This window comes from Artemia sp. Qi Xiang Cuo, chromosome 10 (genome assembly GCF_049724085.1).
Source record: "Artemia sp. Qi Xiang Cuo chromosome 10, ASM4972408v1, whole genome shotgun sequence".
NCBI lineage: Eukaryota > Metazoa > Arthropoda > Branchiopoda > Anostraca > Artemiidae > Artemia > Artemia sp. Qi Xiang Cuo.
Genome location: NC_142803.1, coordinates 62017285 through 62030439, shown reverse-complemented (window position 1 = coordinate 62030439; position 13155 = coordinate 62017285). Strand labels below are relative to the sequence as shown.

Here is a 13155-nt window from a genome sequence, read left to right as displayed (position 1 = left end):
TGTAGCACATAGAATGAGTACGAAATTACCGGGATTTATTTCCTCTTTTCTTTTACAGCCTCTTCCAGGTCACGAAAGTGTAATTAATCATTGGTATCAGTATAGAGATCAACAGAAGCAGCATCACTACTACTGTCACTAAAATGCAGAGTCACCTTGGCTAGCTCCTTTTTCTGTGTTCCCGTTCCTTTTGTGGTCTTTTGCTTTTTATTTTTCTTGGCTTCTTCTTTCTTTTTTCTCCTATAATCTCTTTTTCTTTCTTGGTCAAAAATTGCATCTTGCATCTTTAACAGGGGTCGCAGTCAAAATCTTTGATTGGTGAGGCTGTCTTCCTTCCTTTTTCTTCTGAATGCACTTGACATTGAGGATGAGGAAGTATCTGACTTGACAGAACAAAAACAGAATTATCAGTCTTCCAAGTCCCAGGCACTTGCTGCCTGCCTGATGATCTGCTCTCTTCACCTGCACAACTCTGCTGTTCACACTCACCCTCTGACACAGACGTTGGACGGCTGGGATTGCTGATAGGAATTAAAGATAACAGGAAGTCAGATTCTTGCCAGACAACTGGATTGAACTCCCGGTTTAGAGAAGCCACTCACAATGTTCAATAGTGTGAAACCTTTTGGGAAAGCAACCCCAAGAAGTTCAGAGATCTTGTATTCTATAACTGGTCTCTCAGGATTGTTTCTAAGCCAGATTCAGTAGTTTCATAAAAATAAATTTTTAATGGAAAATAGATGGTTACATCAAGGAGCTGTAGCTCATTTGATGTGTGTCGAGGGAGTGTAAGAATTTGCAAAACCCATTTCCTTTGCAGCAGAAAAAAAAGTCACAGCTCATGTGACGACCATGAGCAGAAGAGCCGGTTGTTCAGGAGAGCATGGCACATACCTTTTAAAGTGGTTGAAGTAGCCAAGAAATTGTTCTGTCATCATCCATGCATTTCTAGGCTTTCCATTAGCAACAGTTTTTGTTCCTGGTGGAGCACCATACAAGAGCCTTTCTGCAAATTAAGTCCTTCCAAAGACAAGGTAGAGGGGAATGAAGCTTCCCAATGCATTGATAGTTCTAACCATTGTGACGAGTTTCTCTCTTTCCTGTGACCTAGTTGCTCTCTTTCCTGTGACCTAGTTGCTCCTAACTGCTTGGCCCCTTTAGGTATTTCTGTTGAACATTTAATAAGCCTGTTTCATCCATGTTATAAATGCAGTCAGCTGGGAAATGATATTTTGAGTATAGCTGTTCCAGCTGTTCATAGAATGAAGCAACTGCATCACAGCTGAAACTAAGATTTCAATGAAGGCTTGTGCTTTCTGGTCTGTGCAGGGAAATTCTAGCTTGTCTCTTCATGAACCTTGTGTACTAGTCTGCTGTTGCTTCATTGTGGTCCCACAATTTGGGATATTTCACTTTATTTGCCTTGGCAAACTTCCAGGCTGAAATTCTTTGCCTGTTTTTTTTTCAAGTCCTTAGTTTATTCACAATGATAGCAGAAGATAAGAGTCAAAGAAATCTTCCAGTTCAGAAGTGAATATCTTATTTACATCTTAGCCAGGTGTGAAGCAACATTTTTCTTCATCTAATGATGCAGCAAGTGATTTACAGTACCAACAAAGTGTTGACATCTTAACATTATACAGTGGAGCTCCAGATCTGAGATGATACAGTGTAGCTCCAGATCTGAAAGATGGCATACCATCTTTCAAGCGAATCATTTCAGCAGCCTTCATGTTTTCTTCATCCCAGGCATAGAGAGATGGATCAACCTTCCTATTTTTTGGCATTCTGCTAAAATCGACAATGTTAGGAAAAATTAAAGTAATAAGGCAACTACAGATACCACTTGAATTATAGTCTGATGTATATCACCTAATTCCATCTCGCAGCTTGACCTTTGGCTGGAGTTGCCAGATGTAGATAGGAGGATACCCTGGGACACAATGGACAAAAAATGTCACTGGGCACCCAGGAACACATGTCCCAGAGTACCAAAGCAGGAATCTTTTCAAAAAGGTTCAGTTTTTTGTCACTAGATTGAAACATAAATCAATAAGTTAATAGTTTTCTGGAGCAAAAAAAAAAAAAAAAAACACAGCTTCTGAAAAAAAAACACACTCATTATAAATACCACAAACCATTCAGAAGTTACGTTACGAAGACCAGATCTGCTTTCGTACTCAAAAAACAAAGAAACATTTATTACCAAAAATCTCTGATAAAAACATTTTCTGATGTCTTCAGGAAAACACTCCTGATATAACACACTCCCTGATATAAGACACAATGGTATTAATCAAGGCATACTTATTGAATAAGATTTTCTTCACAAAGGTACCATGTCCCATATCCCTGTTGTTCCCATCCCCCCTATAGATTGTTTTGGGTACCGGTCTGACTGATAATATTTTAAGCAGTAATCTGCACGAAACATGTGGTTTCCTCCTGCTTTCTTGAGCTATAATGAGAGAAAAGTTGAAATGGCTAAGAAATGATCTGAGGATGAAGGATAGCATAATGCCAAAGATCGTCCTTTTTGGCCAAACGAAAAGCAGATCGTTCCCAAATTGGGTGAGGGGAGGTTGCAAGGAAAGATGTTTGGGGAATTTGAAATTTTTGAAAGATAGTAGAGAGATGCTCTAAATAGATTAGGGTGAAGGCGGAGCTTGCCCTTCTATGTTTTCCCAACTCTACATAGAAGAGTTGCTAGTGACCTTTTGAAGTTGCCAAAAATTGGGCAAGCTTCCTGAAAATATTATTTTTTTTATTTTTTGTAATAATTCGATACTGAATTAGATTTTGGTATGTATCTGGGTTTTGTCCCATGTTCTTCCAATTATATTCTTTGTTTTGTGGTTTTTGTTATTATTCGAAGATGGAATGCTCAATGTTGGTAATTATAGAGTCTAAAAATTTCAGATAACATGGAAGAGTAATTTTTTCAAGAAAGAAAACTGTATTCAAATTGAAGGACGTAGCAATGGATGCAACTGATCTCCCAAATAATGTTGCTGTTAAGCAAGGTAATTGATAGTACTGGGGATTAAGCCTACCAATGTTACTCTGAATTTGGAATTTATTTTATATATACTTTATTATGGTATTATACTTTATATATTATAATATTATTTATGTTATATTATATGGAATTTATATTACGAAATTCATTAGGAATTTTGAATTTATTCGGTTGAAAATTAGTCTAAGAAGCTGAGAATTACTCCATACATCTTTTTTATTTAAAATGAATTAAACCTCAAAAATAAGGAAATTTACATTGTTTTCGTTCTAAAATCCCCATTTAAAATTGGTCTTGTTAAGTCATAACTTTATATCTCCTTTGTGCAATTTAGTAAGCAATTAATGAGAGAGCTTAGTCATTAGATGATTGTCAAGGTAGGGTTATAGAAAAATTGATAAAGTTGTTAAACCCTTAAGAACTACTCCTTACTGTCCCTTAAGACCAAGTTCTAATTGTCAGATCTAGGTCTCTCTGACAAAAGTCAAATAACATGTTAATTTAACAGAAATAAGCAAATTATTTCTTAAACTATAAATTATTAATAAATTAATTACTTTAGTAAAATACTGTAGTTCTGTCTGTTTCGACATCTTTAAAATTGTGAATTTAAGTTCTTTATTGCTAAAGCTTTTCAGAAAAATTTTGGTTAAGAAAAAAATTATCGTGCTAAGGACAGGTTTGTTCCCCTTCGTTTCTGTTTTAACTTCTAAAAATAACTAATTAATTTTTTTTTTAATATCTACAGGGTCTACTACATTATATGTTCTGAGAAGGTATTTTCTCCGAAGATTTCTGAGAAAATTAAAGTTAGATAAATCTATAACAATTTGAAAATGTACTACTATTATTGAAATCTCTTTGAAATCCTTTCTTTGTCTATTCTGAGTAATTTTAACTTAGTTTGGTACTGTTTTACGTAGGTTTTAGCTTTCTGAAGGAACTGGGTCCCTTTTTGCCTCCATAAAAACACGGAATTTGTTGATTTGTTTTCTTCAAAAGTGCTTTGCCAACCCTTAAGTTGGAAGAATTATCTGCTGATTTGATGTGACTACCAAAGAGTATGAAGAACTTCCAAGTGTTAACCTCCCATGATTTTTTCAAGCAAAATTTTTATCAGGGATTAAATGAAAAACAATTTTTTTTTTCAACTGAAAGTAAGGAGCAACATTAAAACTGAACATAAACAGAAATTATTACATATATGAGTGGTATTCCTTATCCCCTACACTCTTCTCGCCAAAGTTTTGTAGTACTTCTGAAAAAACTTCTTATTGTTTTAATGAGACAACCCTTGTGTTCCAGGAGTTGTTCTTAAAAAATTGCGGACAAAAAACAAACTTTCGCGTAAAGAGCGAGGTGTTAAGGATCGGGCGATTTTGGGAAAAAAGGCTGGAAGGGGGCCTAGTTGCCCTCTAATCTTTTTGGTAACTTAAAACGGGCACTGCAACTTTTAATTTCCGTTTAAATGAGCCTTATCGCAATATTCTAGGACCACTGGGTCGATACGCATTTTGTGATCTTTCGTGTGGCAAAAAAAATACAAAATTCCACATTTTTGCAGATAGGAGCTTCAAAGCTCTAAAGTAGTGTTCTCTGATACGCTGAATCTGATGGTGTGATTTCCATTTATATTTTTTTACTCTTAGAGGGCGTTTCCATCCTATTTCGAATAATGCTAGGAAGTCTGGATCCTCTCCACGGAAATCTCCCCCCCCCCCCCCCAATGGAAATATCCTCTAGACAATCCAATCTCGGAGAAAATTTACCCCAGACAGATATTCTTCGCAGGTCCACACGTTAAATTGAGTTTGCAAAGAGAAAGCAAGACATATAAAGAGTTTCGTACGGGAATTCAGTCAAATTTCCCCAGTATAAAATTTCCCCTGAAAAGTTTACCCCCTGGAAACGTCCCTCCCCGTAGAAAATTGTCCTAGTGCAAAAACCCACCAGATGATAATTTGCCCCCCCCACCCGAAAAATGTATGCATACCTCCCAATAACAAATACTACACATAAACAACTGGTAAATTTTGTAACTTAAAGACCTTTCCCCTGGGGCTGTGGAGGAGGGGGGGGGGTCATGCTATTTCCAAAAGCATAGTTTTTGGGCTTTTCAAATATGCCGAACAAACTGGCTGTCTAAAAATTATGATCGGGCGATTTTGGGAAAAAAGGGGGTGGGAGGGAGCCTAGTTGCTCTCTAATCTTTTTGGTCACTTAAAACAGGCGTTTTTTCTGTTCAAATGAGCCTAATCGCAATATTCTAGGACCACTGATGCGCATCTTGTGATCTTTCTTCTGGCCAAAAAAATTCAAAATTCCACTTTTTTGTAGATAGGAGCTTGAAACCTCTAAAGTAGTGTGCTCTGATACGCTGAATCTGATGGTGTGATTTTCATTTAGATTTTTTTTTTATTTTAGGGGGTGTCTCCCCCCTTTTTCGAAAATCAGGCAAATTTTTCAGGCTCGTAGCCTTTGATGGATAGCAGTAAACTTAATGAAACTTATATATTTGTAATCAGCATAATAAGCCGATTCTTTTGATATATCTTGGAATCAAAATTCTGTTTTTTAGAATTTCAGTTACTATTGAGCCACATCGCTCCTTACTTACAGTTTGTTACCGCGAACTGTTTGAAAAATTTAAAAATCCTGGAACTCAATTTTGAATGAAAAAGACCTCCATATGCAATTAGGTAGTCTTATGATTTTTCGGGGGCCAAGTTTAAAGATAAGGAACTTGTTTAAAAAAAATCAGTAGAAAATAAGTAGAAAAAATATTACGTGTGTCTTTTAAGTAAGGTTCGTTTGAACATAAGTACACAGTGAAAGATTAGTTTAAAAAAAAAATATTATTTTCAGAAAGTACATACTTTACTCTATTTAACAGCATAGTTGCCAAGTTTGTTCAAACACTTATCATACCACTCAACTAATTTTAAAGTAACCTCTGTATAAACCTCCGGTAACTAAGAATTCACTCCCACTTTTACGTCATCATTATCATTGTGACGGTTGTCAATGAGGTACTGTGTGAGGTGGAAAAACGGATGTCAATCACTCAGCGCAAGATCAGCATGGTGGGTTGTCTATATCTTCCCAGTCAAAACTATCCAACAAATTGCAGGTCTAACAAGCAGTGTCAGGTCTTTCATTGGCATGAAGAAGGATAATTCCCTTTGTCAGCATGCCAAGTTTTTTTTTGTTTTTTTCTTAATCGCTGTACAGAGCTTTATGAGGGTTATGCAGTAGGCTTCTGCATTGATAGCGGTTCCTCGTTACATGAAGTCAACCGAAAAAACACCATACCTATTCCAAAACACCAAGGCCATGACCTTCAAATTTTCCATTCCATGTTCTGTTGGCCTGATTTGGCGTCCTATGCAAAACCCATGTTTTGTCTGCTTTTCAACCGGTTGTTACCTCAGTGGCAACCGTTGCAGTGATGATGATGACGTAAAAACGGCAGTGAACTCTTAGTTATTGAAGCCGGCGGCAAGTTTTTATCAAGAGTTTACTTTAAAATTAGCTAGAGGTATGATCAATATTTGAAAAAACTTGGTAACTATGCCTAAAAACAGAGTAACGGATGTACTTTCTGAAAATAAATTTACTTTTTTGAAATAATCTTTCGTTGTGCACTTATGTTCAAACGGACCTTACATAAAAAACACGCCTCGTATGATCATTGAGCTCTAGGAATATAGCTAATTTTTAAAGACAGGATTTTGGCTTAGAGTAATTATTGAAAACTAAAAATTTTGATTAATTTTTGCTTCCAGAAGAATTTCCGGTTTAGTAGTACAGCCAGCTAATTGTGAAACTTTCTTAATTAAGGGATTTTTTTTCCTGAGGTTACCCTTTCTATTTTCTGGGATCACGCCAATTGTTATGCAGTGAATCTTGAACTTCACTTCGTAAATTGTATATATGACTCTTTTTCAGTAATTGTGTATAAGCAGAACTCAAAAGAGTTACTTTGTCAAACTCTTTATCCCCTGAAGTCCCTGGGGGGAGGGCTGAAAGTTATGTACTTTACCCAACGTTAACATATATTGGTTATTGGGAAGTATACAGACGTTTTCAGGGTGGATTTTTTCTGGTAGTGGGTGGAGGGGTGGGTGAGGGGTTATGTGGGAGGATCTTTCCATGAAGGAAGTTTTCATGGGGGAAGGGACATTACTATGAAGGGGGCGCCGGATTTCTCAGCATTATTTAAAAAAAGATCAGAAATTATATAAAAAAAACAAATTTTTCAACTGAAAGTAAGGAGCAACATCAAAACTTAAAACGATAGAAAACATTACGTATATGATTGGGTTCACCCCGAAGTCAATACCTCGCTCTTTAAGCCTCAGATTTTTTAGTACTTTCATAAAAGCTATTTATTCTAATTAACGGCATTTGTGATTAAGGGGTCATTTTTAAAGAGTTGAAACAAAATTCGAACTTTAGCTTTAAGAGCAAGGTATTGACTAGGGGCTGAACCCTCTAATATACGTATTAAAAATATATGAATATTGAACTTCGTTACGTAAGTTAATTCGTAAGTTACGTATATTTATTACTAATAAAAACGTTCGTAAATAAAATTAAACGAGTTTCGAGAAAGCCATTTAACCAAAAAAAAGTAAAATTGATATTCAAATTTTGTTTTAATTATTCATGTACGGTGAGCCAAAATCAAAACCTGCATTAGTTCAAAAACGTTCAAAAATTAAATAAAACAACAAGTTTTTTTAACTTAAAGTAAGGAACGACGTTAAAACTTAAAATGAACGGAAATTATTCCGTATATGAAATGGGCTGTCCCCTCCTCAACGCCTCGCTCTTTACGCTAAAGTTTGACTTTCTCACAACTCTATTTTTTTTATCAATGAAAAACTTAAGGCGTTGAGGAGGGGACAGCCCCCTTTATATACGGAATAATTTCTGTTCGTTATAAGTTTTAATGTCGCTCCTTGCTTTCAGTTAAAAAAAACTTGTTTTTTGTATTTAATTTCTTACAAAGAAGAACTCTGTTTCTTGCAAGTTTGTGTTCTAGTCTATTAAATTCACAGATTTAAATTTTATATTATTGGTGAGACTTTATATTTTTTGGATATATTAATGAATATATTAATTTAAGTCTTGTCAAAAAATTACCCATGACCAAAGAATTTTTCAAAAGTTTGTTATATCCTTATTGATTGTAAGAGCAGAACATTTTGTTTGTCTTGATAGTTCTTATACGACTTTGCTTGTATTTGTGTTCCAGAAGCTGAAGACAAAATCCCAAATGATGGTGATAATCATCTTGGATGCAAGAGTCCCATTTTACTACCAAAGCAAGAAGACAGTCTTTTAGCTATTACCTCAAATATATTTGCAGAGCTCGAACCTGATTCCAACCTCCTCAAACTTGAGTCCAATTCTAGTAAGGACGGAGGTATTATTATCAAATATTCTGATCTTCTTGTTTTATATTTTAAGTTATCAAAAGGGCTTTTCTGGAGACGTTGTTTGTCAGCTTTGTTGATCAATAGTATGCTCTGGCGAGACATGGCTGATCACCAATTTTTTTAGTGACTAACAAATTTTTTTGAGAATCAGGATTCTGGAGAATCAGGATTCAGGAGAATCAGGATTTTTTGAGAATCAGGATTCTGGATAAAAATGACTCACAAATATTGTTTGTCAAACTTGTTGTTCAAATTCAAACGCAAAATTTCAAGGATGAATGTCACAGGAAACGTTGCGTTTGTTTTAAACATTTTTGAAAAGAAACCATTTGCTTAAGGTAGTTTTATTAATTGTTAGCTGGGTCACTTACTCAAAAAAAGAACTGAAAAGGTGTTTCTTTTGAGTTATCCACTGAAGAAATCTGGTCATGTTTTCCTAAATCTCTCAGACCTATTTCAGACTCTAGTATAGTATTTTACTAGATATAGCGTTTGGTATTGTACTAGTATAGCGTTTGTTTTCTTAATTTTTAGAAAGAAAAAACATTTACTTAAGGTTGTTTTATTTATTGTTAGCTGGGTCACTTACTCAAAATAAGACATGAAAAGGTCTTTCTTTTGAGTTATCCACTGAAGAAATTTGGTCATGTTTTCCTGAAAATCTCAGAAATCGATCTGACCGTGATAGTTACAGGAATAAACTTAATTATAATTGAAAATATTAAAACAATATTAAATTGTAGTGTTTTTTTTCCAACAATAATAAAAATTTGTATTCTCTTAAAAATTAGTGTTGATCCACTATTGTTTATAGACAAATCTTTTTTGTGATTGTTGATTCACACTGCGTTCGCCAGGAAAGGTTTAAAACAAGAAGGTATTTTTAAACTGCCTTTCAAAGTGTACTAGAATCTATATGATTCAAATTTTAGGTGTTCCTCTGTATTTGTAGATTAATGTATACTTTATAAAAAGCTTGAAAAGCTTAGCAAAGACAGGTATGCTTTTAGTGTTTTGAGATTTCTTTGGTATATTTGAGTTTCTAAAACCAGAGAATATGTTATACAATTCACAAACCCTGAGGGCTTTTTCCAAAACCCTCAAAAATAATAATCAAAGAGGGACTAAAACTTGCTTTGTAAAGTGTCTTTGAAAATTAAATCATCTGGACATAGAATATTGTTTTCCTAGTTAAAAGCTTCAGCTGAAATCAGTTCAAATATCAATTAGCTTTTTAATGCTTGCAGTATTATGAAAATGTTAGATATACATTCTTTTGATTTTGACCCAATGAATTAGTTTGATGTAATCGGTGTGAGTTGTAATGATGAAATCAGGGGGTGCCAAATGGGGGAAGTGGGGTGCCCCGGGTTGAGAAGCCCTTTATGCCTAATCTCCAGTCACCATCTAATCTTAATATTACACTGGCAGTGTTGAAGCAGGGAATTCAAATGACAAGGAATGGGTTTAATTTTTTAATTTTTGTGCTTTTATTGATACGTTTAGCTATTTTTGACAGCTGTCATTCGTCAGCATAGGCCAGGATTGCCATCACATGTGATTTATAAAAAAAATAATGTATTTCCCAAGCTTAGGTAATATTAAAAGCTAGAAGGCATCTCCAAAAAGACCTCTGAATAGCATCCATTCTATTAATTGCAATGATCAATGTTGGTATAATATGTGCCTTATATGTCAATCCCATATATGAGCTTCATTTTGGAAAAGTTTCACTTGGTCAGGTATTTAGTTATTTCAATACTTACATCTAATTTCAACTTCACACAGGCTCTGCAGAAGTACAAAGTTCAAATGGTAAGAACTAGGTTTCCGTAATATGAAAGAAAAAGAAAAGCGCATACGGATCAATGAGGTCCACGTAGCGCAGGCGCTGATCTTCTGATACTCTGCACCTTGGCTTTGAGTGCTCTATGCGGTTGAGAAATATCATCCAACGACTCCTTTGTTTTCCCCTTAGATTCCTCTAGGTACCCATTTGAAGCTGGTTGGACGCTTAGCTGGTTTACAAGGAAACGCCACTAACCCTCGCCTAAAACCAAACTATTGCACCGAGACTCCAACCTGTAGTCTTTTCTTGTGAGTGACGTACCAAACACAGCATGCCAGATCATTTCTACGTCCATTGCTCTTTGATCCGGGTGCTACCAGATTATGACCCAAATGTCTACTGGAGGCTTTCGAGGCTTCGTCGATGCCCTATGCGCGCCAGATGGCTCAGGAGGACCTAAGTACCTAAGTAAGTAAGTCTACTGGAGGGAATTTTACGCCATATGTGAGGGTTGTCGTTGCCTGTAATTAATCGTTCAATTTTGTGGTTTTTACATGGTTAGGTGAAATGTAAAGCTAAGAGATATATGAAGAGTCTCCTAGAAGACCCTTGGACAACATGTATTCTGTTAATTGAAAGATAATGGAATGATCAGTGTTATATCACCTAAACTTTTCATTATAAAGGTAGAAGTTTTACTTTTAGCTCTCAAAATTCTGGGCTTTTTTTATATTTCAGCTGTTGTTTTTTTTCCATCAGTTGTTTTTTTTTTTTCTTAGTGTGAGGCTTTCTTGTTCACATTGGAAACTGTCTTATAGCGGTGCTATCAAAAACTTTTAGCGCTTGAGAAATAATTATTCCAAAATTTAATGTGGGAAAACAGGTTGAAATACTCTTTTGCCATTGTCCTTAAAGAATATGGCAAGCTCCATTTTCACTTTATTTGACAGTAGTGCCAATTGCGAGAAGAGTAATTACTTCTAGTCCCTCCCTCTCCCGTAGATTTGAAAATAACTTTTTTTTTACTATTTTCATTAAAAAATAACCATTTTGTTGTATTTCTTTGAAAAAAAAAAATTAATAAAAGGATGAACCGAAGTTGGTCTCTTCCTGTGCCCTTGACTTGGTACAATGACTTGGAAAAATAAATCTAGCCCTCATCTCCTATTTTAGTAAGTTGGAGTTGCTGCTAGATATCTGCAGTGTCCTAGCACATATGCCACATTGGAAGTACTGGAAAATACCATCAAAGCAAATAACAAATAACATCAAAGCAAATAAATTTTTATATGTAATTCTATTGTAACCATGCTACACTAAGAAACTAAAGGGAATTCCTACTATGAAACTATCTCTTCCACAGATTGACAAGTATGAATTTTGGTATGTCCTAGGCGCTGCTATGTTTCAGTATAGGGACAAGGGGAGACATTTCACATCTGTTTCATTTTATTTAAAATTCTTTGCTATGTCTTAGTTTTCGGTACTTTAAATCTAATGTGGAAACCTAGAGTTTTATCAAGAAATTTGACTAAAAAGATCATCTTTTACGAATCCAGTCTTAATTCTTGAGCCAGTTCTATGCTTTATTCCGCCGTAGACAAACCTTATGGGTGTGTTCCCACTTAATTGAATTATCCAGTAACCTTGTTATCAAGACCAAAACTTAGACAGTGATAGAACAAAGCGAAAACAAAAAATATAAATCTCAAAAGCTTATTCCAAGCTTATCACTGGCATTAGATTGATCAAATGGCAAAAGCGAAAATTAAAAATTTATGTTTTACTATGAGTAAATTTTATATTCTAGATATCACGTTGCTTGAGCATAATCCATCTGAACAAGGATTTGAAACATCTAATAGGCCTAGATTTATGACTATATATCTAAAACAAGAAATGTGTTCAGATATCGGACAGGAAACTCAAAGTGACATGTTTGCTAAACAGGAGAAGCGTGGAGAGGACCCAAGTTGTCTTTTGAAAATATTACCGAGAGAGGAGCTGCATAAATGCAGAGTTTGTGGTGAAAGTTTTTCAGGAATCAGAAATTGGCAAGAACACATGCAAATACATGCATTGGGAAAACCTTATCAGTGTGAAGTGTGTGAGAAAACTTTTACTTTTAGTGCTCAATTATCAGCTCATCACCATAAACATAAAGCTTTAAAATGTGACACGTGTAATAAAAGATTCCGTCGAAGAAGCCATTGGATTGAACACCGGAGAATTCACACCGGCGAAAGACCTTTCAAGTGTGTTATATGCCAAGACAGTTTTAGTAGTAGTTCTATTTTACGTCGTCATCGAATTGTTCATAGTGGTGAAACGATATATAGGTGTAATGTATGCAACATTAGCTTTTCGGGAAAAATTTCCGGAAAAAGGCATATGAAGAGACACACAGAACAATTAACTAATAAAAATTAATCTCAAGATATGATTTAATTTTAGAGTTGGAGTTCGAATTGTGTTTAGGACTATATGAGAATCGACAAGCTTTTAACATACCATTCTGACTAGTATTTGTATTTGTATTCCAGTCCCAAGTCCAATTTTTTTTTTATATAATGGACTTATCAGTGTTTGTAAAGTGTATGACTTGTACGTAAATCTGATTTCTTAGCCGCGTTTTTGCGAATGTTTTCAGTTACGGCAAATCATCTTAGCTTTTCATCATAAAGGTAAGAGTGTTGCCTAAATGTAAAGTTGGAAGAGGTCTAAAAATTTTGAAAATTTAGCTTCTTTGCATATATGGGCTCCTGTTTTGTTTTTGTCTTTCAATTGTTTTTTAGTATTTCAATTAATTTTTAGTATTTTTTAACTATTAAAACTTAAAACGAACAGAAATGATTGCATATATGAGGGGGGTTGCTCCTCCTCAACACCTCACTCTTTACGCT

At 35.0% G+C, this 13155-nt stretch overlaps 2 protein-coding genes across 3 annotated transcripts in view; both read left to right on the top strand.

Annotated features, from left to right (window-relative positions):
• The window catches only part of LOC148948003 (uncharacterized), an 88677-nt gene that overhangs the window by 6798 nt on the left and 68724 nt on the right, over positions 1 to 13155 (top strand). Inside the window, exons 3-4 of the mRNA XM_089095642.1 lie at positions 2920 to 3023; positions 8280 to 8450. Of these exons, the coding sequence (XP_088951768.1) occupies positions 2981 to 3023; positions 8280 to 8450 (214 nt within the window). The 5' untranslated portion in view covers positions 2920 to 2980. The remainder of the gene's footprint in view (positions 1 to 2919; positions 3024 to 8279; positions 8451 to 13155) is intronic.
• Positions 9426 to 13093, top strand: LOC148948004 (uncharacterized). 2 transcript variants are annotated; one of them, XM_089095644.1, is made up of 2 exons: positions 9426 to 10720; positions 12063 to 13093. In XM_089095644.1, exons 1-2 carry the CDS (start codon positions 10636 to 10638, stop codon positions 12680 to 12682), a joined length of 705 nt encoding a protein of 234 aa, XP_088951770.1. In that variant the 5' UTR covers positions 9426 to 10635; the 3' UTR covers positions 12683 to 13093. The 2 variants fall into 2 exon arrangements, with proteins under 2 accessions (XP_088951770.1, XP_088951771.1); XM_089095645.1 differs by having other exon boundaries at positions 9429 to 10712.